Source organism: Mirounga angustirostris, unplaced genomic scaffold (genome assembly GCF_029215605.1).
Source record: "Mirounga angustirostris isolate CCGP_5_RB_7025 unplaced genomic scaffold, mMirAng1.0.hap1 SCAF_17, whole genome shotgun sequence".
NCBI classification, from domain to species: domain Eukaryota; kingdom Metazoa; phylum Chordata; class Mammalia; order Carnivora; family Phocidae; genus Mirounga; species Mirounga angustirostris.
In genome coordinates this window covers 32,702,224-32,728,787 of record NW_026991725.1, presented here as the reverse complement: position 1 = coordinate 32,728,787, position 26,564 = coordinate 32,702,224, and the positions used below count along the sequence as shown (strand labels likewise).

The window sequence follows — 26,564 nt, the reverse complement described above, 5'->3', positions numbered from 1 at the left end:
TTTCTCGACAAATAGAAATTTGGTGGGTGGGTGGGGGTGATTTCCGGTAGGTTGCTAAAGGAGAGAGTTTACAGTGGGCAACAGAGAATACCAAACACCAAAAGTAAATGACACAATAGAAAATGTTCTTTTATGCTGCATGGCTCTTCAATAGCTCTTGTCATAACTTCCACTGAACCATAGATCAGAGAGAGGAGTTGTTCGCTAGTTGGAAGCCATCACTTCTTGGTATTTGCCCTAGGGCAGAGAAGTCTGGTTTCTATTTGTCCCGGTTCCAATCTGACTTAGCTTTACCCATGGCCGTATCAGAGGGTAGCGTTTCAGAAACAACACGGCTCTCTGACCTCAAGGCAGTAATAATCTAATTCAGACAATACTGTTAACTTATCTTCATTCACCCAATCATCCGAGAGAGAGAGAGGGTGGGGACTCTCCAGGTGGGGGGAGGGGCAGAGGGAGAGAGAGAATCCCAAGCAGACCCTACAGCCGGCTCCCGCTCGAGCAGATGCAGGGGTTCGATCTCATGATCCTGAGACCGTGACCTGAGCTGAACTCTAGAGTTGGTTGTTTAACCCACTGAGCCACCCAGGCGCCCCTCTACCAATGTTTTTTGACCACCTACTAGGTACCAGGCACTGTCCCTGTTACCATGCAGCCAGCAGTCCACTTGGGGGAGGACAGACCATAGAAAGTGTCTCACAGAAGGAAGGCTAGGGAGGTGAGGAATGCAGAGGGGGATGCAGAGGAAGGGCAGCTCAGTGTGGGGAGACAGGAGAGAATTCTGGAAGAGTGGATGCCTAAACTGAGTTACGATGCATGGGTAGGAATAGGCCAGAAAAGGAGAGGGGAAGAGTCCTCCAGGCAGGGGAACAACATAGACAAAGGCGTAGACACGTGATGTGTCCTGGGAACTATAAATCCTAGCAATCAGCATGTAGGGGCCAGGAAAGAATTGGTGAGAGATCTGGCTGGAAAGGTAAGCAAGGGCTGGATTGTGGAGGATTGTAAACTGACTTTCTGTGGAGGACAGTGGGGAGCCATCACAAGGTTTCAAGCCAGGGAGTGAAAGGAACTGATTTATATCTCAGAAAGCTCCCTGTGGCCTGATATACTCTGTGTATATTTAAAGGTAGAGGCTGGGGCTGCCTGGTTGGCTCAGTCCGTAGAGCATGCGACTCTTGATCCCAGGGTCGTGAGTTCAAGCCCCACACCGAGCATGGAGCATACTTAAAAAATAAAATAAAATAAAATAAAATAAAGGTACAGGCTGGAGGGGACCACCAGAAAACATGCATATCTCACAGAGTTGCCTTTATCCACCCTGAAACCAACTGCAGAAGCCAGGGACAGCCTCCTAGGAACAGCAGGTTCCAAGCTGAGTTTACCCCAAGGCAGCCGGTCTGTCTGACGAACCTGCAATTTTCTGGAGAAGTCAGCCCTGTCCCGTAGCATTGCCAGGAAAGACAGGAGGTCCAGACTTACGCTGTGTGGAGAGAGGCCCCTGGGCAGCGGGGAGTGGGGGTGATGCGCTCAGGAAAAATTGAGACATCTTGTTGGGTGTCCAAAGAGAGAAGCCCTTTGGGTAGAGGTTGGAAAGAGGGAAGAACCCTCTCACCCTGCCATGATAAGGGGCACCAAACCCAGGTGAGACAGGAGGGTCAGGGGCCCTAGAGGCAAATGTCACTTGTGCCTTTAAAACAAAGAGTCTGCGTTCAGTGGCCCCTCAGGAAAGCCAGTCATTTCCTGAGGAGATATCAGGCTGGCCCATGCTTCATTGTTTCCAGTTTCCAGCAATGGCTGCCATTACTTGACCAGCAGTATAGCCCGTCTCTCTGTGGCGCCAGAAGTTACCAGAGTGGTTTCTCTACTTTCACAGGGCAGATTTATCTGGGCCACAGGGGCAGCGTCTTCTGCCCCAGGGGCATGGCCCAAAGGCAGAACTAAGTGCCCCGAAGTCTTGGCGCTCAAGATGCAGCTGGAGTGGGCCCAAGAAGGCAAGATGTGGCTAGGACTTCTGCTGATGCTTCTGCTTTGTGAGTTTTTATTCTCTTCCCACATTACTTAAACGTCATGAGAATCGAAGCTAATGGAATCAACGTATTTCTTCTGTCTTTTCCAGGTCCAAGCCTTGAGGGACAGGAAAACTGTAAGTTACCAATTTTACCTAGCTTCGCCGTGTCTTTTCATGATTCTTAAAACTCACATCAGATTGCTTGGGTTTAATGTTTATGACAACTGAGAAAAATATTCCAATTGAGAGCTAACGTTTATTCCCTTCTGGCATTTTTAGAAGGCTTTTAGAATAAAACACTTGTTCTAAGCCAAGTTCTAAACAGCATGTTCTAGAAGTCGCATACATTTTTTTCTAAAAACTAGTGAATTGCTATTTGCTTGGATTGGAAGCTGATAAAAAAAGGAGTGGCTCCATATTTTATTTTTTGTTGTTTTACCATAAATTTCTTATTTTCATAGTCTCCCCATCCCCCATTGTTTTTTAATCACAAATGAGATGTAATTAATTTGTTAGATTCATGAGGACAGACCATAATTTAAATGGTTGTTATGATTTTGTCTTCTAAGTGATCTAAAACGGACATTGGATTTCCTTTCCCATTGACCTGCGGAGCTATGATTCTATCTGTAATATTTTGCGCTGTGCACAGGAAGGGGGCTTTGCCTATCTTTAAAGTTTGGTTTATCATCCCCTTTGGAGCTAGTTTTGAATCTTTAAGATAAGATGCTCGGCTGCGTCTGGAGGCTAAATGGGGGAGAGCCCACAGAACAGGATCCCCTCATCAAAGGTCACTTCACTCCGCAAAAGAAGGGGGGTGGCCAGCTTGCGGACAGTTGTACAGCTCTTTGGAGATGATGTACGTGGATGATGCTGGTTTGCTGAGCCCAGGCTTTGAGCAGTGGCTCCAGGATTGGGAAGGCTAGCGTGGCTACTAGGAAAGCCAGTCTGCGGGTCTCCTGCCCCAGCGTCCATGTGCTTTGGCGGGCATTTGACCCCCACAGTAAGCAGTGGAGGCAGGATATCTGTTATCTTCCCGCCATCCTAACAAGATGTCTCTGCCTCAGAAAAATAACCGACTGGACCAAGTGAGAGCCAGTTAGCAGGGCATCAGCACTAGAACCTCTGCTGTCTGAACGATGGCTCTCTGTCTGAGGCCAGAAGTCCAAACTCAGATCTTTAAAGCTGCTTTCACCTGGCCTCTTTGAGCCTTTTTCCCAGTCTGTAAAATGGGGATGATAAGAGAACTGATCCCATAGAGTCAGTCTGAGGATAAGATGAGATAAGAGGAGGTGGCTCACCCACCACGGCATGCAATGACTAAGGATAGTTTACCATCTGGTCCTAGCCCTCCACAATCATGGCCCCTGCGTGCCAACCCCCGCCCCCTGCCCCGTCTGTCCACTGCTGCCCACATACCCCACTCTCATCCACACCATGCCCTGCAAACACACAGCCTGCTTCCCAGGACCTCCAGTCTCTCCCACCTTCCCCACCTCACATGGAAGTAAATGGCTCCCTTCCCAGGGTTTCTGGAGAAAGGCCTTTGTATGTTCAGGCTCAGAACTGCAGGACTTGGAGCATTGGAGCAGGGAGACTCTCCCACTGCTTCCTCAGGCCTCAGGCCTCCACCTTGTTTTACACTTGAGGAACCTGAGGCGCAGAAGCCATGAGGTATTTGTGTGTGGTCAACTGGGTGTTAGCAGTGTGGGGGCCAGGACAAGGTCTCCCATTCCTGTGGTCACCCACGACCATGCTGATGACACGTTTGATGTGCACGACCCCACCGTCTTGCTCCACATTGCCGGCTCTGTGGTTGAGGTCCTTGGTCAGCCTTGGCCCTTTTCTCTTCCTTTTATCCCAGGCTCTCCCACCCCACCCTAGCCCTACTGCCTCAGGAGATGACCTCAACTTCATCTTCACCTAGAAAACACTGCTGTCTGGAGGGAACTCCCTCTACTTCCCGCCCTGCCCCAGCTACAGGCTTATCTGCCTTCCCACCCATCCTCCCGGCTTCCCTCCCAGCTTCAGCGATGTCAGCCCTCGTGGCTGATGGGGAGGTGGGGGGGCAGCCCATCACTCAACAGCACTCCCACCCCATCTCGCTCTATTATTTATTCAGCCCCTACCCCACTCTTAGTATCTCTATCCCCCGCCCCCTTCTGGCTCTTTCTCCTCAGTCTACAAACACAATTGGTAGCTCTTGTTCTTTTAGGAAAAAGAAAAATCACAACAACCCACCTCCCTCCATTATCTTGTGTCCCCCTATGTATCCACTCCCTTCCTCAAACTTCTCTCAAGGCTGGTTTATGGTTGCTGTCTCTGCTTCCCCAGCTCTCAGTCTGCCCTCACTTACTCTGGCCTTAGTCCTTAGCCCCCACACCTCTCTGCCATTGGAATCCTCTTGCTGAGGGGTCATCAAGGACCTTGTAATAACAAATGCCACGAACACTCCCAGCCCTTAGCTTTCGGACCCCTGTGCTGCCTCTGCACAAAGCCTCCTTCCTTGATCTTCTAGACTCTCTTCCTTGGTGTTCTCCTACCCCTCTGACGAACCTTCTTCCCGTTCTCCCAGGGGAGACTTGAACTTTCCCAGGGTCTGAACCCCATTCCCTGGTCTCTTCAGGCTCCATGGTCTTAACCCCTCTGGAGTTCAACACACTCCTCTATGCCTCCACATACCTGCCCTGGTTCTCTCCCTTGAGTGTCAGGCTTCACAGGGGAGCCAATGGCTGACATCTCCTAGCCGTCCCTTGGGCCCCTCAAACCCAGCGGCACCATCGGGACTTTGTCCCCGTCCTTTATCTTTTTCTGATGTTCTCTACTTCGGTCGGCAGCACCCAGACCCTCCTGGGTACGTAACCCAGGAAACTTCCACTCTTTGCCTCAACCCCCATATCCAAGCACACAAGTCTTTTCTTTATTGTCGTGAAATACATACATCAAATTTTGCTACTAATTACAGTATATTCATAATGGTGTGCAAACATCTCCACTGTCTAGTTCCAGAACATTTTCATCACCCAGAAAACAAGTCCTTTCTCATCCACTCAAGTCTACCCCTTCCCCCAGTCCCTCCGTGACTGCCCTACCACAGGCCTCCTGGGCTTTCACCTGAACCATGGTCCAGGATGTTTACAGGCCTCCTGTTTCTCTCTCTCCAGCCCATAGTGATCTTTCTAAAGCTCAGGTGTCATCCTGTCACCACCCCCCCCAAATACCCTCAGGCCGGTCCAGCTTGTCAGCACCCCAGGCAAGGCCCACTGTTTGTGGCACCTCCTACCCAGCCTGCCTGCCCCCTCTGGCCCCAAGTCTCGTTCCTGTAGCTGCACATGCCCAGAATGCATTGATTTCTTGGTTCTAGGTAGTTTTGCCCTGAACATCTTTGCTGTAAGCATTTTCACTGCATAACTAATAGGCCATAAGGCAATTTTGCCATGAAAGTTTAAATAACCGGTTGACAGTTTGTTGCTTTTATCAACTGGTTGAGTGTGGTTTCATTTCTCCATTGACGTGTGCTTCACTTTTATATTATAGAAATCTTAGCCCTCATGATGCTCTATACAGTGGTGCAGAGTTTTGAACCCACATTTCCCATAGAACTAGGAACAGCTATCAATGGACCTGTTAAAATACGCCAAGAACAAACAACAGCGTAGGAGGCAGTATGTCTTCACGATGTAGTACAAAGTTCTGTTACAAATATGCATCCTAGTATTTGGAAACTATACCTCTCTTTTATTTTTATTTTATTTATTTATATATTTTTAAGATTTTATTTTTAAGTCATCTCTACACCTAACATGACCCTGAGATCAAGAGTCACAAGCTCCACTGCCTGAGCCAGCCAGGCCCCCTTGAACTCCACCTCTCTTCATGAGGAAGAAACTTCAGTAAAAAAAGAATGAGCAGGGCGCCTGGGTGGCTCAGTTGGTTGAGCGACTGCCTTCGGCTCGGGTCATGATCCTGGAGTCCCTGGATCGAGTCCCGCATCTGGCTCCCTGCTCAGCAGGGAGTCTGCTTCTCCCTCTGACCCTCCTCCCTTTCATGCTCTCTCTCTCTCATTCTCTCTCTCAAATAAATAAATAAAATCTTTAAAAAAAAAAAAAGAATGAGGAGACCCATCAGCAAGCAAAAAGAAAAAAAAATGTATAATTCTATGAATGAGAGACTTTGGAGACAAGTGCTTAGGTACAATCCATGAAATATAATCAGTTATTTGCATAGAATTGCCATGAATCTCCACACATTTGAAATGTACTCAATTATTTTGTGTTTTACAATAGCTTTCTAATTGTGTTATTCATTTCTCATGTTTTATTATGTCCTCTTTAATGAATGTCCCTCTTTTATATTTTGTGATTTTATCTTTTTTTTTTTTAAAGATTTTATTTATTTATTTGAGACAGAGAGAATGAGAGAGAGAGAGCACATGAGGGGGGGAGGGTCAGAGGGAGAAGCAGGCTCCCTGCCGAGCAGGGAGCCCGATGCGGGACTCGATCCAGGGACTCCAGGATCATGACCTGAGCCGAAAGCAGTCGCTTAACCAACTGAGCCACCCAGGCGCCCCTGTGATTTTATCTTTGACGGCCAAATGGCTTTACAGCAAGTAGTTATGTGGTGAAAACACTTGCAGCGAAGACGCTCCCTGTGAAGATACCAAACCTGTGATTTCTCATGCCCCTGTGAGCTGGTACATGCTGATCTCCTGCCCAGAGCGCCCCACCGGGTCCAAGGCTGGTTCAGGGGGTACTTCCTTCAGATTTCCCTTGGCTTTTCCTGGGCCACTCTTCTCACCTCTCTCTCGGTGCGTCTAGCATTGTACTTCAGTTATCTAGGTTCCCGCCCAGCCTCTTCGGTGTAGGACAGCAGGGATGATTTCTTTCTTTCTTTTTTTTTTTTAAAGATTTTATTTATTTATTTGAGACAGAGAATGAGATAGAGCATGAGAGGGTCAGAGGGAGAAGCAGACTCCCTGCCGAGCAGGGAGCCCGATGCGGGACTCGATCCCAGGACTCCATCCTGGGACTCCAGGATCATGACCTGAGCTGAAGGCAGTCGCTTAACCAACTGAGCCACCCAGGCGCCCCCAGCAGGGATGATTTCTTATTCGCCTTGTAATCCCAGCATCTGACACAGGCGCTCAATAAATGTTTCACTGAAGGGGACCCAAACTGAACTTGGAGATGCTTGGGATTCAGATGAGATGGGTCAGCACATTCTCTGCTGAGCACCAGAGTTCATCAGGGGCTGCGTGCTAGCTGGCTCCCTGTAATTTTCCTGACAATGGTGGGAGGGGGGCTCCCCTCCCTCCCTTTATGAGTCATTTCCAGGTTGCCCAAGAGGCTGGCTGAGTCATGATGCCTCATCTTCCCAAGGAGCATCAGCATCCACTGAATGGTGGCTCAAGGTACAGGGAGGCAGGCCCCTTGTTTTAGGGTCTGGGGATTTGGCACAGTGGTCCATGGGTGCCTTAATCTGTGCTCTGGTGACTTTGTTACATGGATCCCCCTCTGTCAGCCTTCATCTGTCCAGGTTGAAAAGATCTGACCTCCTTAGGCTGCTGCCTAATACCAAACTTTCATCACAGTGGTTCTGACCATCTGGGGCTCAGTAAAGAAAGCTGTGGATCCTCTTCCTCCACCCCCCCCAAAAAACACACACTTGCCTATACATGAAGGTGGTTCGTGGGCCCCCTACCACCCATCCATGAACCTCCAGGGGGCCCAGGTGTGAACACTCTATTGTGTAAATAGTGAGAGCCGTACACAGTAATCCAGCTTGGCTTTTCCTGAACAGTTTATTGACAAAGACAACAATGTTTTCTATACTATCTTAATAATCAGAGATTTTTGAAGATTAGTTGGGTGGCGTATTGCTGCTTAATAAATTACCCCAAAACTTAGTGACTTAAGATAACAGTTTATTACTTCACAGCTTCTGAGGGTCAAGAATCTGGGAGTTCTGGCTCAGGGCCTGTCAGGAGGAGATTGCCCATAGAATGCTGGTCAGGATTACAGTGAACAGAGGGCTTATTTGGGGCTGGGGGACTTGCTTTTAAGTTCGCTCATGTGACGGCTCCTCACCATGTGGGCCTCTCCAGAGGGATGCTCATGACTTAGCCCAGAGTGAGTGATCCTAATAAAGGAAAAAGTGCTCCAGACAAAAGTTGCAATGTCTTTTTTTTTTTTTAAAGATTTTATTTATTTATTTGAGAGAGAGACACACAGCGAGAGAGGGAACACAAGCAGGGGGAGTGGGAGAGGGAGAAGCAGGCTCCCCGCAGAGCAGGGAGCCCGATGCGGGACTCGGTCCCAGGACCCTGGGATCATGACCTGAGCTGAAGGCAGTCGCTTAACCAACTGAGCCACCCAGGCGCCCCTGCAATGTCTTTTATAGACTTAATTTCAGAAGCAACAAACCAACACTTCAGTATTTTTGGTCAAAGACCAACCCTGGTATGAGTTGGGAAAGTGCAGGTATGGATAGCGAAAGACAGCCTCCCTGGGGGCCATTGGAAGGCCGGCTACCACAAGCATGGAGGTGGTGGTGGTTTTGAAAGCTGGGTTGCTGCTTTTGTTGCCTCACATCAGTGAGGTTTTGTGTTAGTCAAAGAGCTGGGTTTCATAAATTCACAGTAAAGTTATCGATACATTTTATAAAATCGTTTTCCTTCTTCCACTTTGCCTTCCTTTCTCCTCCCTTGTCTGTTGCCGTTGGCCATGGGAGTGTGATGTTTCTTCCAGTGAATCGACTGAGTTGATTTATTAAGCAGATGTGTGTTCATTGCTTAGAAAAACCAGTTGGCAGAAGTGCCTTGTGCTAGTGAATATCATCCTTTCTAAAGAACCACCACCTGATGCTTTAGCCAAGTTCGCTGTAGGGCTCCTGTAAAAAGGATACGAATTAGGTCTGTTCAGTCGGAGGCCCGGGCAGGGATGATGCTGAGCCTGGAGGGTCTGGAATAGAGAAGACGTGGAACTGCACACGGTGAGCCCCAGGGGGGCAGAGACCGTGCTGATCTCACTCTTTTGTGAACCCCCCAGGATTAGATGCAGTGCCTGGCACAGAGAAGACCCCTGGAATGGTGCTAAGGAAGAGGGAAGGGAATGTCAGCCAGGGGCCAGGCTCTGCCCCTCGGTGCTCACGGCTCCTTGGTTCAGTCATTGTTCAAGACTGAAATACAAGGGAAGGCAGGTACTAGTGTTCCTGTTCTGTAGGAGGAGAAGTGGTAGCTTAGAGGGGTTAAGTAACTCCCAGCATCACCCAGCTCATGGCTGTGGACCCAGGCATGCCTGACTGGCTTTCTTTCTGTACCCAGGTCTGGGTCCCAGTCTGGGGCCTGACCTGCCACGGGTGTTCACTTCATCCAGGATGATGACAGGAAAGCAGCCTAACACAGCAGGGTGACAGATGCGGGGAGTCTGGAGAACTCACTGTCAGTAACCTGGGAAATTAAGAAATGGTTTTCTTCTGGAACAAAAAAAAATTGCTAGAAATAGGGAGTGGATATAGAGTTTCAGCGCCCTCAAGACTCACGTTTGGCTCCGTATCTGTGACTGACAGAACCTGGTTAACATTTCTCAAGCACTTCCTCTGTGCCAGGAACTGTGTTTCTAGTCCTTAAATCTGGTTCCCATTTATACTTACTATCAGTATGTCCATTGTATGGATGAGCAAACTGAGGCTCAAAGTTCAGGAACTTGCCAAAGCCACACAGTTCGTTAACGGAGATGGGATTTGACCTAGACAATCTGGCTCTGCACTTACCTTCTTATTCTGTTAGAATCACTGTGCTAAACAGCATGTTTTATTTTTTTTAAAAGATTTTATTTATTTATTTGACAGAGAGACACACAGCGAGAGAGGGAACACAAGCAGGGGGAGAGGGAGAGGGAGAAGCAGGCTTCCCGCCGAGCAGGGACCCTGACGTGGGGCTCGATCCCAGGATCCTGGGATCATGACCTGAGCCGAAGGCAGACGTTTAACTGGCTGAGCCACCCAGGTGCCCCTAAACAGCATGTTTTAAAATGAGGAGAAGGTCCTGAAGGGGGAGTGAGATTGCCTGTCCCTACCCGGGAAGGGACCATATTAATTGATGGGAAACTAAATATGGTCCAAAGAGATTTCGTTCTGAGAGCTCACTGAGTAGGCTCCTCAGATCAGGAACTAGTAAGGAAGACAGACAACAAAGGGAGCTCTAAAGATTTTAATGCTGCAGGAAATAACTTGCATTTAAACAATCACCTTGCTTCATCTTGTAGACCGATCACATGCCATTTTTTTGTTCATTTAATTGCTCAGAAGAAAGGGACAGGTGTGAACTGTTGTATTCATTTTAAAGCCTGAGACATATTGTAGCCAAATTCTAAATTGTTCAGAAAGATTTGACTTTATTGAAAGAGAGAGAGAGGAAGACGATCTTTGCCAGTATCTCTGGCCAGTTAGCTAGCTATACCTTTTCTTATTTGAAAAATGATTTGGGACCACTTAAAAAAATTATGCGCTGTTGTTCAATAGGAGATAATAAACGAAGAAATCAGAATGGGAAGAAAGTAAAGGCAGGAAAATAAAACTGGGGGGTCGTTTAGCACACAGAAATTCATCCCAAAGTTTGCTAGAAGCAGAGATGAAATTTTGGGTTTATACTTCTTAGCAGTCAAAGCAAAAAGGAAACAAGATCCATTAGAAAAATTTGGGTATCTACAAGGTAGAAATGAATAAACACAGCTTTTTTTTTTTTTAAAGATTTTATTTATTCATTTGTGAGAGAGAGAGAGGATGAGCAGGTGGGGGGTGAGGAGCAGAGGAAGAAGCAGACTCCCGGCTGAGCAGGGAGCCCGATGCAGGACTCGAACCCAGGACCCTGGGACCATGACCTGAGCTGAAGGCAGACGCTTAACCGACTGAGCCACCCCGGGGCCCTAAACACAGCTTTTGCTGATGCGGTTGGAACACAGTGAAATCATGAACAACTTCCTAGTGGCATCCTCAACTAGACAATATCAGGTTCCATAAGACAATTTCTTACCAGAATCTATTAGTTTCCTAGGACTGCCACAACAGAATACCACAGACTGGGTGGCTGAAACCACAGAAATTCATTTTCTTCTAGTTCTGGAGGCTGGAAGTCCAAGACTAAGATGTTAGCAGGTTTGGTTCCTTCCAAGGCCTCCCTCCTTGGCTTGCAGATGGCTGTTTTCTTACTGTGTCCTCATATGGTCATCCCCCTGTACACCCGTCCCTGGTCTCTGTCCAGATATCTTCTTATAAGGACACTAGTCAGATTGCATTAGGACCCATTTTAACTTAATCACCTCGTTACAGGCCTTACGTTCAAGCACAGTCACATTCCGAAGTACGAGGGGTTAGGTTTTCAATATATGAATGTTGTGTGTGGGGGGATGGGGGGAATGGGACACAATTCAGTCCCTACCTAACAGCAACCTGTAATAGAGTGCCAAACTTAATTTGGTTAATACAAGTCCACGAGGGTCCATAGAGAGTGGTCCAAGCTTGTAGGTTTCTGCAAGATCTTCCTCTGTCCCAGGATAAGGAGATTCAGGATATGTAGGAGACTCAATAAATACACATTCATCAGGCATGGGCCATGAGTGTTTTTCTGTTACCAAAGTGTCTGAGAAGAACTGATCCCTAGGAGCCTTACTTAAGCCACGTGGTCCTGTTTTGCTTGAATAACACCTGGTGCCCACAGTCCCACACTATCTCTGGCCCCTGAAGGCCATATAAACTTTAGGTAAGGTGCTAGACTCTGCATATGGAGATCTTGTGCAAAAGATGGGGGGTGGGGGGGAGTAAGTAAGACTTTATCTTTGTATTTGCTGGAAGAAACTAAAATCAGTGGTTACTTCTGCAAGGGGGGTAGGAACTGGGTGGATAGGAAAAGAATGGGAGAGAGACTTTACACAGTATCTTTTTCTCATATAGAAAATACATTCTCTTTTTGGGGCCTCAGGTACACAGAATTGGATTGATTATAATCCCTGGTTCATAACATGCCCTCATCCTTGATCTGTGCACAATTGCCTTTTGTTTTATTTATATATGCATGAATTCACGTGAGCCCGCCACCCAATGCTAAAACGAGAACATCACCAACACTCTTTTTGTGCATTCCTAATCCTATCCCCCTCTTCCCTTCAGAAGTGACCGCTATCCTGATTTTTTTTTATATTAATGATCTCCATTCACCTTTCTGAGCTTGCATTATTTCAAATGACCTGTGGGCTCTTTGGGATTTTCACATAGATATCATATCCTCTGCCTTTGGGGGTTCGGAAACATTTAACTGCACTAGCCACTCACAAATTTCAATAAAATGCTTCTAATCTCATGATTCATGGAAGCCGATGAGACAGGAGGCTCACGGAGCACACCAGACACAGTAGCTCCCAACCCCAGGTCCCGATGTTGGAGAGATAGCCTCCTCGAGAATGGGCACCACACACAGTCATTGCCTGCCTGGTCCCCGAGGGCCTGGGGACCCCTGGACACTACACTGCAGAGGATGTGATCATACCAATCTGATGTGGTGACACCGGGGTGATGTTCCTGAGATAACAGGTGTGTCTGCCTCTCCTTCCCTTGTCATTTAGCTTTCACCATCAACCACATCTACATGGAGATCCTGCCAGGACAGGAGGTGCAAAATGGGGAGAACCTGACCTTGCAGTGCATCGTAGACATCAGCACCACCTCGCACATCAAGCCTCAGCACTGGGTGCTCTTCTATAAGGATGACGTGCTATTTCACAATGTCTCCTCCATGGAGACCACCGAGAGTTATTTTATTCCCCAAGCCCGGGTCTATGACGCAGGGACATATAAATGCACCGTGATTCTGAACAACAAGGAGAAAACCACCTCGGAGTACCAGGTGTGGGTGAAAGGTGAGTCCCTGCATCTGAACGGAGCTCAAGTAGATGCACTATCACACGCGCAGTAGCAAGAATAGTAATTGAATGGCTGGTAACACAGGCCCCAGCCTTCTCACTCCCCTGCCTGGCATTTTCCTAACCCGAAAATGTAGGCGTTAGACGTGCTCCCAATATGCCAGGCTGTATCTCCTCTCCTCGCCTTTGCATGTGCTGTTCTCTCTCCTGGGAATACCCTTCTTCCTCTCCTCTCCTTCCAAACTGCTTTTCCTCCTTCAAGACTCAACTTGATGATCTCTTCTCTAACACTTCCCCAAGCAAAATCGATCACCCCCAGGGTCCTGGTCCTCACAGCTCCTGTGCAATCTTGACATTCAGTGGTATTTGTAGGACGGCCATAGGCTGAGTGTTGACATTGGCTGCCACAGTCACTCTGTCTGGAGTCCAGTTTGGGCAAGTCCCTCAGCCTCTCTAAACTTTAAAGTTCTCATCCGTGAAATGAAGATAATAGTAATATCCAGCTTGGGGAGTTATTGGAAGGATTAAAAGGTAAAGTGCTTAGTATAATTTCCAGCACATAATAAGTTCCCAATAAATGGCAATTACTATTCACCGTATTGGAAGTGTTTCTCGCCCACCCGTCTGCTCTTCTGGAATGTACGATCCCAAGGAAAGAGACGGGGTTTGGTCCACTTTTGTATCTTGAACAAAGAATCTGGCTCATAGTAGGCACTCAATAAATGATCGTGGAATAAATTAAACAGATGGAAAAGGGAAGTACAAATGGAGAAACGAGGGAAATCATGGGGAATTTGGGTTTAGAGATACAGGATTCCATCCATCCACTCATGGATTTACTCCCTCAAGAAGCATTTCCCAAGGCTGCAAGTCAGGAAGAAAACCAGGTGCAGGACATGACAAGGCATCAGATCGGGGCCGGCTCTGGAGGCAGTTGCTATCTGGTGGGGAAGAGAAACATTTACAAAAATAATTACAATCTAATAATCATATGATCTGAGTGCCATAGGGAGCACAAAAGTGAGAGGAAACAGTTCCTCCTGGGGAAATTAGGGCTGGCTTCCCGGAGGAAGGGACACTGGGTCCTGATACAGAGGATCGCGTAGGAGTTTGCTCGATGGTGAAGTTGAGCAAGGGCAGAGGAGTGGAGTGTAGCATGGGTGGAAAGCAGAGGCTGAGAAAGAGCGCAGTGTCCCAGCAGAGTGCCCCTCGGTCAGATCCCCCAACCTTTGGAGTCTTGACGTGACGAGGAAAGATTGGCAGGGCTGAATTTGGGGTATGTTGTTGAAAAGAAACGTGCTGGCAGGCTTTTGAAACTTCGGGTAATTTTTCTTACAACTTGGATGACTGAATGGATAGAGTTAGTGAGGTGAGCCCTGTACTTCCTTGACAGTGGCCGTCATCACTGTCATTTCTGCCTTTTTGTGTTCCTGTTGGTCATCAGAGCAGTCATTCACATTCTTGTCACTTCCCGTGGTAAGAACTGCCCCCTTATGAAGTCAACAGTTGGAAGTGCTTTACGCACATTTCATTTAACCCCTGCCAAACGTGGTTCCCCCCCATTTCTAGGGGCAGACACAGGCTCAGAGAGGTTGAGCGGCATGTTCATGCCTCGGAGTTGCTCCAAGGCAAAGCTGATTAGAACCAAGAACTCTTGGACTCCAAAATTGGCCTCCCTAACTCTTAATCATTATTAAGGTCTTCGAGATAGACGAAAGCCCATTCATTTGTTCATTAAACATTTATGGCGTCCCGCTCTGAGCCAGGCTGAGGGCGCAACAATGAGGAAGACATGAGCCTTCCTTGGGGGAGATCAGCGTGAGGCAGGGGAATACTTTCTCGTAAACAGCTACCCCCAGAGGTGACAATAGTGGTATGAATACAGTATACGTCACCTTCCCAAGAGGATGGCCATCGTCGCTATAGCTCTAGGCATCAAAACAAAGATTCTTGAGTCACAAGCAACTGAGTGAGGTGGCAGGTTTACAATATAAGCTAGTCTGTTTGACTCTTAAGGTGTAAGGTGGAGCTCATGACCACCAGACCACAGAGCCTGAACAAGACATCCAGTCCCAGCCAGACCCTCCTAGCTCCCCGTCATCTGATCCTGGCTCACCACTTAATATATACCTCCCCCCACCCAACCCTTTTCTTTGCTCTAGATGGCCCTCTGGAAAAGTCCCTCACATTCCTTGTCCCCATGCACTTGCACCCTGAAATGCCTGTCCTTAGCCCCCATCCACTCTTGTCAGCCCAAATAACACCCTTCCTCCAAGATTGCTCTCAGGCCCTGTTCCTTCTAGAACCTTCTCTGATCCCCCAGGCAAAGAGGGCCTCCTTTTTCCTGACTGCTCCATCACTCATTATCTCTGCAACACATTCTTTTTTTTTTTAAAGATTTATTTATTTCTTTATTTATTTGAGAGAGAGAGAATGAGAGACAGAGAGCATGAGAGGGAGGAGGGTCAGAGGGAGAAGCAGACTCCCTGCCGAGCAGGGAGCCCGATGCGGGACTCGATCCCGGGACTCCAGGATCATGACCTGAGCCGAAGGCAGTCGCTTAACCAACTGAGCCACCCAGGCGCCCTCTGCAACACATTCTAATGCATAGTTATTTTTCAGCTTTGCTTTTTTGAACTGGGAGGCGATGTATCCTTCCTCTCTCCCACCTCCCATGCCCACCCCAACTTCTGGCTTTGGAGTCAGACAGACCTGGAGTCGAATCTCAGTTCTGGGGCTTGATGGCTATGAGCTTTTGGATGAATCTTGCACTTCTCTGAGCTTCACCTTCATCTGTAAAATAGGCACAATTTTATCTTTCATGCCCACCCAGGAGATTATTATGAGAATGGACATGAGGTCATGGATATAAAGTCACTCCTAGCTTGTGGTTGGCAGTCAATAAATTATAACAACAACCACAGTAATGCTAATAGATACTGGCTGTTTTGTTTTGTCTTTAATTGTATCAGTTGGGAAGACTTCTCTTCCCAATGGGTTTATTAACTTTGAAGGCACCAACCGCCCCTTAAACATACTTCATATTTTTCATAGTAGCTGGTATAGCTCTAGGCGCATACAGGCTCGATAATTACCTGGTAGGTAGCACTGAGGTTCTGGGAACAAAGCAAAAGACCCTCAGATGGGCCTACCACAGTGACCCAGGTGAGGGAGGCTTGCATATCTACAGCAAACAATACTAACGGAGTTTTTCTTCCCTCCAAGGAGTGTCTGATCCCAGAGTGACACTGGACAAGAGAGAGGCAATAGAAGGCGGGGTCGTGATGGTCAATTGTTCCGTCCCAGAGGAAAAGCCCCCAATACATTTCACAATTGAAAAACTCAAACTACATGCAAACGGTTTCAAGCAAAAAAGAGAAAAAAAAAAAAGTTCTTATAACCAGAATTTTGTGATGCTGGAATTCTCAGTGGAGGAACAAGACCATGTTATATACTTCCAGTGCCAAGCCACGATCTTTTCTGAGAACCACATGGAATACTCGAGAGCCATCAAGAGTGAACTGGTCACCGTGACGGGTCAGAGTCCTAAACTCCTTTTTAAAAAAAATTACTCTTTCTGGTTTGCTGGTTGGGGAAGGGGAGAAAGAGCCCAGAATTCAGAAAGGGGGCTGGGGCCATCTGGCTGGACTGCTGTTCTCAAGACTGTTCTTAACCACTTAAAGGCTATGTTTATCGTTTAACGTGTGTGTGTGTGTGTGTGTGTGTGTGTGTGTGTGTGTGAAATTTCCCAAACAAAAGCTTCACAAATCATCTTAATATATGGGGCGTTTGGGTATTTTCTATTCTATTCTACTTCAGTGTTTTAAACCACTGGCCATGACTCAGGGAAGCAATGCATCATAGAAACCACAGCTTTAAGCCAATGTGGGTCAGATGCCAGGAGGTGGAGTCTGGAGGGGATCGGGAGGGAAGGGGGTCCAGGTCCTCAACCTTTGCCTCCCACATTCGATAAAGGACTCCCCTCTTCTACCCACCCCTCATCACCGAGGCGTTGGACAAATAAGAAACCAATGAGGTGGACTGAGGCGTGCTCTCTGTAGAGAAAGGCCATAGCAGAGAGAAGCCTGGATGCACGTGTCCAGGATGAAGGGAGCTCTGGGACAGGCAGCCCGTAGAACGGGACAGGACTCGCGAGCCGGGAAGAGTCGGGAAGGCACACTCTAGTGCAGATAGCCTCTAGTCTTATCTGTAGGAGCCCCAAGGTTTATCATAGATACCTTCTGCTTGTGGTCCCTACCTATGTCACCCCCACTCATTGTGTATGGATATATGTACACATATATACAGGGATGATAGTACGTATGTATAATATTTTTCTGATTATAGTACATGATGTGGGTTCAGTTTTCAGAAAACATGGTACAATATAAAGGGTAAAGTGACAATCATTCATAGCCCCACTGCACAGAGAAAATGACTTGTATGGTCCTAGACTTGCTCTGCTTATATGATCACGCACACACACTTTTTGTTTTGTTTTTCTTTGTTTTGACAAAAAATACAACCTGCCAGACATACTATTTTATGACTTTCCCTTAACAGCATGTTACGGACTTTTGTCCATATCAAGACATACAGATCTCGGTCATTTTTGTAGCATCTCAGAATCCTATCATAGGGATGTACCATGATTTACCTCATTTTTCCAATGATAGACAGTTAGGTATTTACCCAGTTTTTTTGCTATTAAAACAATCCTGGAATACACACGCTTAAACTTACCATTTGCGTACTTTTTGCGAGTATTTTGTTTCATTATTATTTATGAGGTTGATTCCTGGCGGTCAAATTGTTGATCAGATGTTTTGTGCATTTGAAATATTGATGGGTATGGCCAAAGCACTCCTCAAAATGGTTAAACATTTCCATCAAAGGTGATGCTGGTGTTTATTTTCCCACATCCTTACTCTCACAGAGTATTATCTACTTTCATTATTTTTGCCAGTCTGATTGAGGCACACACAGTGTTATATCATTGTTCTTATGATTTGTATTTCTTTGGTCTTTCCTAAGGTTGAGTATGTTCTTTGCGTTTATTGGCCTCTTACATTTCCCCCTATAAACTGCCTGTTCATATACACTTGGCCCATTTTTACTGTTTCTGATTGATTTGTTTGAGTCCTTTATAAATTAAAGGCATTAGCTCTTTGTGGAGAACTATGCAAATATTTCCCCGAGTTCGTCATTTGTCTTTATGATAAGTTTTTTAGGCAGAAGTGTTTCATCTTTATTTAATTGAATCTATCCATTTTTTTCTTTTTGGCATTTTGGTTTCATGATTCACACCTAAAGCTTATCAAGGATTATAAAAGTTGGGGTGCCTGGGCGGCTCAGTCGGTTAAGCGACCAACGGTCATGATCTCAGGGTCATGAGATCGAGCCCCCTCCCTCTCCCTCTGCCCCTCCCCCCTGCTCTCGCGCTCTCTCTCAAATAAATAAATAAATCTTTAAAAAAAATTGTTAAGGTAAAAATGCACCTATGTTTGCTCTTACTATTTTCAATGTGGGGTGGTTTTTTTTCTGCATTTAGATCTCTGGTCATCTGGAATTAATTAGGGTGTAAGAAAAAAACCCTTTAGTGATTATTATGCTTCTCCAGAGGGCAGTTGTTGTCCTCTCTTTTTTGACTTGTATTCAGGACAACAGACTTTTTTTTTTTTAACGATAGCTATTTATTGTGAAGTTAAATGACTTCGCAGTAAAAAAACTAATGAATTAAAGTATATCACTCTAAATCCACTTTTGGCATTTTTAAATGTCCCATTTGATTTTGCAGAGTTGGCAGTCTGCGTGTGCACTCTAACACTCTGCAATTTGTTTTGCAGAAGCAAAGGTTTGTCCCTACTTCTCTTACCATCTCCTGAAGATCCTGTCCCCTGGCACCCAACCCATCCTTTATTAAAGCAGCGTTTTTCAAACTGCATGAGTCATGAAATCAATTTAGTCAGTCAGGCCAGCATTAAACAACAGTAGAATAGACTATAAATCCCTTTTGGGTGGGGGCATACCGTTATTTAAATGTACATTTCCATGAAGTGGCAGAGTCTACATCATTGTCAGTTTTGAAAGCTATGGAATATTTATACTGAAACGCCATAGTTCCGTGAAATGGTGTGAGAGGAGCCTAGACAATTCTTAGTGGGCAGGGGCAAGAGTCTGTTTCTAATGCTGTAATTATTTTTGAGGTCATTTGAAGAAGATTCTGCAGATGAGATCTAGAGAAGGTGGTTTCGCCTTTGGGAAGCTCAAGGGAGGATTGCAGTTTAGAAGGCTGAAGATTCGAGAATGAGTGAGAAGGGAGAAGTGAGAAGCTATCAGAGCAACTTAGGAGAAGGTTTTTGGGAGGAAAGATTGAATTTTTTTAGTTAATAAGGAAGCACAGTGGTTGGCAACAAAAAAGCAAAAAAGGGAGGACGTAAGTGCCTCTTCCCCTCACCCAGGTTTAAACCCGAGTCCAACCAGCGTGTCCTCTTCTTTTAGAATCCTTCTCTAATCCCAAATTCCACGTCAGTCCTGAAGGAGTGATCACAGAAGGAGATCAGCTTCACATTAGGTGCACCATTCAAGTGACGCATCTGGTCCAAGCATTTCCAGAAATCATAATCCAGAAGGACAAGACGATTGTAGCATACAAGAGCCATGGCAACGAGGCCTCCTACTCAGTGATGGCCATGGTGGAGCACAACGGCAACTACACGTGCAAAGTGGAAGCCAGCCGGATATCCAAGGTCAGCAGCATCGTGGTCAACATAACAGGTAAGGCTGCTGCTGGAGGGTGTGGGAATATGGCGGGCTCGAGCAGCCACCATGCTGGAATCCAGAATGGCCAATGAGGGCCGAAACTTCTGCTCCTGCTTGTTTGTCTGATGTGCTCAGGTGGGGGTGTGGTGCTCAAGGGGGGAAGTCGGTAAGCAGTTAGCTGTGGTGGTTGAGTGTGCAAGGTCTGGCATCAAATCCCAACACTGTCACACGCTACTTTGGCGACCTTAGGCGAGTTACTGAGCTGCTCTGTGGTACAACTCTATGAGATGGGGGAAAATGACAGCACTCAACCTGTAGGACTGTTAAAATGACTAAGTGACATGACTCTGCTATAAAGAGCCTCATACAGAAGAAGCACTCTGTGAATGTTAGCTAGTATGTCTGTTATTACACTACATTTATCTTTCCTCTGTGCCAAGCACTAAGCTAAATCCCAGACACAGGTCCTAAGACAGGGTCAGGAGTGAGAAAGCATTAATAAATTCAAAAACAATAGTAACAATTCTTTTTTGTTGAACACTGTTTGGTTTACCTACATTTTCAGTTCATGCTTGTAACAATGCTATGAGATAGGTATCATGATTCTGCATTTATGGATACGGAAATTGAGGCTGAGATGTTAGGTCACTCACCCAGCGATCACAGGGTTACCAGATGGCAGAACAAGAATCATTCCCAGGCCCATTTGACTTCCAAACCCATGCATTTAAAAGTTCTATTGGACTCTTTCCCCCCTTTCCTGGATTTACATCTCTCCATAGTACCTATTGCCAAAAGAAATATACTCTACCTCTTCCTGTTTCTTTTATGTACCCAGGCACTAGAATGTAAGCCAATGAGAACAGGGACATTACCAATTTTATTCAGTGCTATGTCCTTAAACACCTAGAATAGTGCCCGGCACATCCAACAACATATTTGTTGGATGAATGAATGAACATTGGATGACAGGGTTTCTGAGGGTAGAGAGAGTCAGCACTTCTTGGTTGCCAAATGGAGATGTTCATTCATTCCTTCATTTACTGAAAGCCTTCTAAGTGTCAAGCATTGAGTGTAGAGTCACAGAGACAATCCACAGTATCACAGGTAGGCTGCCAACTTCCCAACTTCCCAATTGGCAAATGTGTTGGATCCTGCCAGTCTTCAGTGTGTACTAGCAATTTATCATTGATAATGACAAATATCTTGATGGTACATGATGTTTTTCACTGATAAGACATATTATCTCATTAGAGAAAAGTATTCAATTCAACATACATTGAGTACCTTCTGTATGCTGGGCAACTTATTGGGGATAGATAGCTGTCTAAGGTCAGTCTTTGCCCTTGAAGAATTCACAGACGTAAATAGACCATTCGAATGCAATGTCATGAACAAGTACAATAAAGGGATGGGCATACTGCTGTGAGAGCAACAGGGACCAAGTGGTGAACCAACTGACTCTTGCATCAGTCAGAGCAGCATCCTTACCCATCAGGCCAGGCTACTTGAGGAAAGCATAAAGCATCATTGGTCCCTAAGATACTACTGTTGTGTTAATTAGACACCCAGAAGTCTGTATCATGTCGAGTATGCAAGTCATTCAGTAGATCAGTCTCCCTGGCCCAAGATAGCAAAGTGTTAGACTCAGCCTGCCCTTCCCATCCCTTCAGCCTGAGCGCTCTGTGATCCCGAGCTCTGACCTTTCCACATGGAGCTAACTGAGCCACACCAGGGCTGGCAGGCAAGCATCCTCATGTTCAAGTTCTACCAGGCCTTTGGAAATGTTTCCAGGCCCACTTAAACATCTGGTTATCCACACCCCTGTTGTTATCAAGCCTCACTGTCAGTGGATATAGTGACGTTAGCAGCTCACGATAATTTTATGAACATGAAAATCATTGAATTAGTCATTTGTCTTCGAATAGAAAAGACACCTTCCCCCCCCGTCCGCCCCCCACTGTCCACCTTTTCAGATCTAATCTGTCGCCAGGTGTTGCCAGGTCTCTCAACTCTGTCCTGTCTTCTTATCTCTGTAATCACATCCTAACACTGGCCCTCACACTAGGATTATCTATTGCGGGGGTGTCCTGGAGCATCTCTGTTCCAGTTCATTCTTCAACCAGCTATAGGAGAAGCCCTTCTAATATGGCCCCTACTTGACATTACTATTCATGGGCTTAAATTCCTACATGGTCATGATCCTTCACTTTGACCCCATCCCCTTCCCAACATCCCTCCCACTCTGCCTAGATCACCCTTTCCCCTTGGCCACTGAAAAACTTCTGCTGTCCTTAAAGACCAAGCCCCAGATCTCCCTCCAGACTCCCCCAGGAGAGTCCCATGGTCACACCTCAGTTCCCACCACACTCTATTCCTGTCTTTATGTCAGCAGTCCCTGCAAAGATCTACCACCACCACTCTGAGTAAGCTCTCAAAAGACCAAGTCTGGGGTTCAACTCACCTTACATCGTTGATACTTAAAACAGAGCCTGGCACATTGTAGGAGCTCAATAAATATTCATTCAATGAGCAAGTAAAAGACTAATCCTTATTAGTCTACATGATGGTCCCGCCAGTCTGTTACATTATGTCCTTTAGAAATGAACTATTGTTCCCTAATATTTCATTCCTAATTCTAAACCATCTTGCACCTACTTCTGCAGGATGGTTTCTACTTTTTACATTTTTGTTTACATATTTTTAAACAGAGCTGTTTCTTTGGGATTCTTGCTGAGTCATTTTTTCACATTTTTGGGTATACACCCAATGAAATTGTAAGGTATTTTAGGATGTCTCTCTTTGGTTCCTTTCCCCACTCCTAAGCTAGAGCTTTTGATCATGCTCTGAAAACAGATAAGTCAATGCTTATATGGAAGGAAGGATGGGATGTGTCTTAATAAAATATAAATTAACTATTAGGCTACCCCCTTACTTGAGGTTTTATTTGATTTTATTGAGGAAACTAGGAAAGCACTGGGGACTGATTATGATGGAAATGACTTCCATAGCTATGTAATATCAATGACAATGACAGTGTTGATTGGTGTCCCCAAACCTGTTAAATTTAGAACCAAAGGTAGATTTTGATTCCCTGACTCCTGGCTGCATTCTCAAACCTGTAGTCCAAGAAGCTTTCCCAAGAGGAACTTTGGGTCTCTGTTCTTTTCTCAATATGCAGATAGTCTCAAAAATTACTGACTCCTGGGGTGCCTGGGTGGCTCAGTTGGTTGAGCGTCTGCCTTTGGTTTGGGTTGTGATCTCAGGATCCTGGGATTGAGCCCCATGTTGGGCTCCCTGCTCAGTGGGGAGTCTGCTTCTCCCTCCCCCCACCCCCCCCCACCATTCTTGCTTGCATGTGTGCTCTCTCTCTCAAATAAATAAATAAAATCTTTTTAAAAATTACTGAGTCCTTCCTCCTGCATCAAAAGCCATAATCTTGAAGCCAGAGTACACTTGCTTACACGAAGGACCAAGTCTTCGCAGCAGCTAAGTAGTTAATTAGTAATTTCCCAGTATCTGAAAGTAAAAACGCATTCCATAACTACAAAATCTTGATGTATTTCAGGGAATATTTAAATAAGGAGATGCCAAGACTTCTTAAAAGTCAACTGTATCTTTACTGTTTTTGACATTCAACCTGAACTATGGTACTAGTGACTCCTAAAGTGGCATAGAATTCTAGCTCACGAAGTATTCAACCTCAGGAGGCTTCAGGTGTCATCTTCATCTTTCTCTGTGGGAAGTTCGGGAGGGATGGGGGCCAGCTGCCACTTCTCCCCAACCTCACGCTCTCTCTCTGCTTCAAGCCTGCACTGCATCCCTCCTGCTTCCAGTCTGGACCCCTTCAACTCCATCCCTTCTCCTTCCAGATATCTCCTTCTAACACACATCTGATGCCATTCCCCTGACCCAAACTCTCCATGGTTCCCATTGCCCCTAGGATACAATTCACATTTGTTTAGGTGGTTCCCAAGGTCCTTCAAGATCTATAGGTCTTCCTTCTACTCCCACTATGTTCCAGGATGCTTGAACTTTCAGGTGCTCCTTCCTTCCAGGCCCGTTCCTCTGCTTAGAACACTCCCTGTTCACCTGGATAGCTTCCTGCAAGAGTCCCTTCCTGATTCTCTCTCTTCTGTCTCTGTAAAGGGCCCATGATTGGTGCCCAGAAACATCTCACCCCCTTCCACTCACTGGTTTTTCAGAGCTATTTTCCAAGCCGAAGCTGGAATCTTCCGCCACCCGTCTGGACCAGGGAGAAAGCCTGAACCTGTGGTGCTCCATTCCAGGAGCACCTCCAGCCAATTTCACCATCCAGAAGGAAAAGATGATTATGTCAGAGTCTCAAAATTTCACCAGGATCGCCTCAGCGAGGGACAGTGGGACATACACCTGCAACGCAAGCATGGGCAAGGTGGTCAAGAGAAGCAGTGGAGTCCAGATAACCGTGTGTGGTGGGTACATCCTCACTCGCTCAGAGAGTCTTGGGTGGGATGAGACAGAGACAGTTTATCACCAGCTGCACCCTCTCCAGGCTGAAGGCAGATCACACTGAGGCAGGGGAAGAACTTGGGGGAGAGAGAGCGGTGAAATGAAGAGACCAAACAAGGGGGTATTCCTGCTCCAAGTACAGGAAGGAGGCAATACAAGGAAAGCGTAGGCAAAAGTGAAGTTCATGGCTTTATTGTGGCTGCATGCTGATGATGTGGCTGAGCTGGCAAGATTCTGGCTGCTGGAACAGGCTCCTACTCCAAAGGTCAGGGAGGAAAGGAAACACTCCTTATTCAACACTAAACTTTAGGATCTAAGTTCCTGGCTTTTATCCATATCCTGACTGACTAGTAAGCCCAGGTCTTCTGGTGGGCAGAATGTAGGTACTGGGACCACCTAAAGCCATGTTTTCCAGAGCTGACTGTGCATGCGAAACTGGGTTAGAATGCAGATCAAGATGGAGCCAGAGTCTACATCTCTGACTAGTGCCTGCCTTGGGGATGTTGGGCCCTGGACCGCCCTCGGAGTAGAGGGTCTCTAAGTGACAGTGGAACTCTGGTCAGGCTGTCATAGGCTCTGCTGCAACTCAGTCACAATCCTTCAGTTTAACCCATGGATGTGGTTTATGCAGCCAAGATTTTAGTCTCAACTCAACCAGGGTCATAGTCTCTTGTCAACTCACTCGTCATGGAATTCCCAAGGAAATAATACAAGAGACAAACGTGGGTCATTACATTTCATAAGCTTTACAAATAAGCAAACTTCTGCATAAGGACCTCGTAGAATTCTTGCTTCTCGAGGCATTGATGCGGTTTACTCTCAAGAGAGCCTGAGGCACTGAAAATTTGTTTTCAAATCGATTCCACCTGGGTGCTTGTTATAGTTCTTATGCTTTTCCTGTATCTTTCCTCAACACAACAGCAACATACGGGTGTGTGAGCATGTGTAGGTGAGATATATGAAAATATAAATGGATTTAGGGGGATGTAGTGTTTTTCTTGTCACCCTTTTTTGTTTATAGCATTCACTTCCCTCGTCACCACACACACACACACAACCTGTCCCTCTTAAAATAGTCCTATGAAGGTAGGTAAGACAGGCAGGTAATTATGGTAATGCCAGAGAAGCAAAGAGCAGAGTTTGGAGAAGGACCCTCTTGGGCTGGATGTTTTGTTTCTGCCTTCAGTGTTGTTCAGGTTGTTTCTCTGTCGTTCTAGAAATGCTCTCCAAGCCTAGGATTTTTTATGACTCCAGCTCCGAGGTGATAAAAGGACAGACCATCGCAGTCAGCTGCCAATCCATAAATGGAACCGTGCCTATTTCTTACCACCTTTTAAAAGCAAATAACATTTTGGAGAGCCGTGACATGACCTCAAATGAGCCTGCAGTATTCAAAGACAACCCAACGAAAGATGTAGAATACCAGTGTATTGTGGATAATTGTCACTCCCATACCGAAATGGCCAGTGAAGTTCTGTGGGTCAAGGTGATAGGTGAGTTGCTGTGCTGTGGGAAGAAATCCTGTTTGGGGGCTTTACTTCACATTTTCAAAGGTTTGGGTTGCCCTGGGGGGTTGTATGCACAAGTGGGTGGTTCTTGTGCAAAGGCCATAAACATGTGGCAGCGCGGGCTCAAGGCCCAGGTAAATGGGTCCAGAAGATATCTGGTGGCTCTTGGTGTGGCCAGTGACATCTCTTTGCAGAATCTTTCAATTGAACTGCTAAAATATCAGAGCAAAGTGTCCTGACGTCAAGAAGCACTAAAGTTGTGTTTTGGGGCTCCCTTAACTTTTGCTCCTTTTTAGATGAGCTGACAGCTATCTCTGAGAATTGTAGACCAGAGTTTTTCTCCACTATGGACTCTTGGGGAGGCAGATTCCGTCATGTGCAGAACCTGCAGCCGTCAGAGCTTCAGGCTGTAGTCTCATAGGACTCGCGCGGTCATACTCAGGAGAAATATACCATTGTGCTGGGGTGGATGTTTTTCCTTGAGCCTCTGTCTTGTGCCTTTCAGGAGGCCTCAGGAGGCCATTGTTTGCATCTCTGAGATATTCCATATCCTTTTGTAAAAAGTTCAATATGCTTCTTCTTCTTCCTCCTCCTTCTTGTTTAATAACTGCCTATCTGCAGGTACCACTGTGGACCTCTGAAGCAGGAGAGAGATTCCTGCTTCTATTAATGTATGGTCCAAAAGGAGCCATACTTTTCAAATTAATATCAATATATATAAAGCATCTAATGCTATAGGGCATACAAAAAAAGAAAACATGTTCTTTATTTTCAATGACATAACAAGAAACACAGGATGTCCTGATTAAATAATGCAGAAATATTTTAGTATGTTTGAATGACAGTGCAAGGAAGCATAGAAAAAAAATGTTACTAGGG

General features: G+C 46.1%; 1 protein-coding gene across 11 annotated transcripts in view; it reads left to right on the top strand.

Moving 5' to 3' along the window:
* The first annotated feature begins 852 nt into the window (after positions 1 to 852).
* Positions 853 to 26,564, top strand: part of PECAM1 (platelet and endothelial cell adhesion molecule 1) — a 118,332-nt gene continuing 92,620 nt past the window's right edge. For 10 of the 11 annotated variants that reach the window (XM_064583006.1, XM_064583005.1, XM_064583007.1 and 7 more), the window contains exons 1-7: positions 1,877 to 2,033; positions 2,120 to 2,146; positions 12,628 to 12,921; positions 16,150 to 16,461; positions 19,426 to 19,701; positions 23,892 to 24,140; positions 25,395 to 25,670. In XM_064583006.1, the coding sequence (XP_064439076.1) occupies positions 1,970 to 2,033; positions 2,120 to 2,146; positions 12,628 to 12,921; positions 16,150 to 16,461; positions 19,426 to 19,701; positions 23,892 to 24,140; positions 25,395 to 25,670 (1,498 nt within the window). In that variant the 5' untranslated portion in view covers positions 1,877 to 1,969. Of the gene's footprint in view, positions 977 to 1,876; positions 2,034 to 2,119; positions 2,147 to 12,627; positions 12,922 to 16,149; positions 16,462 to 19,425; positions 19,702 to 23,891; positions 24,141 to 25,394; positions 25,671 to 26,564 lie in introns of those variants that run through there. The other variant, XM_045888637.3, reaches the window with a different exon arrangement.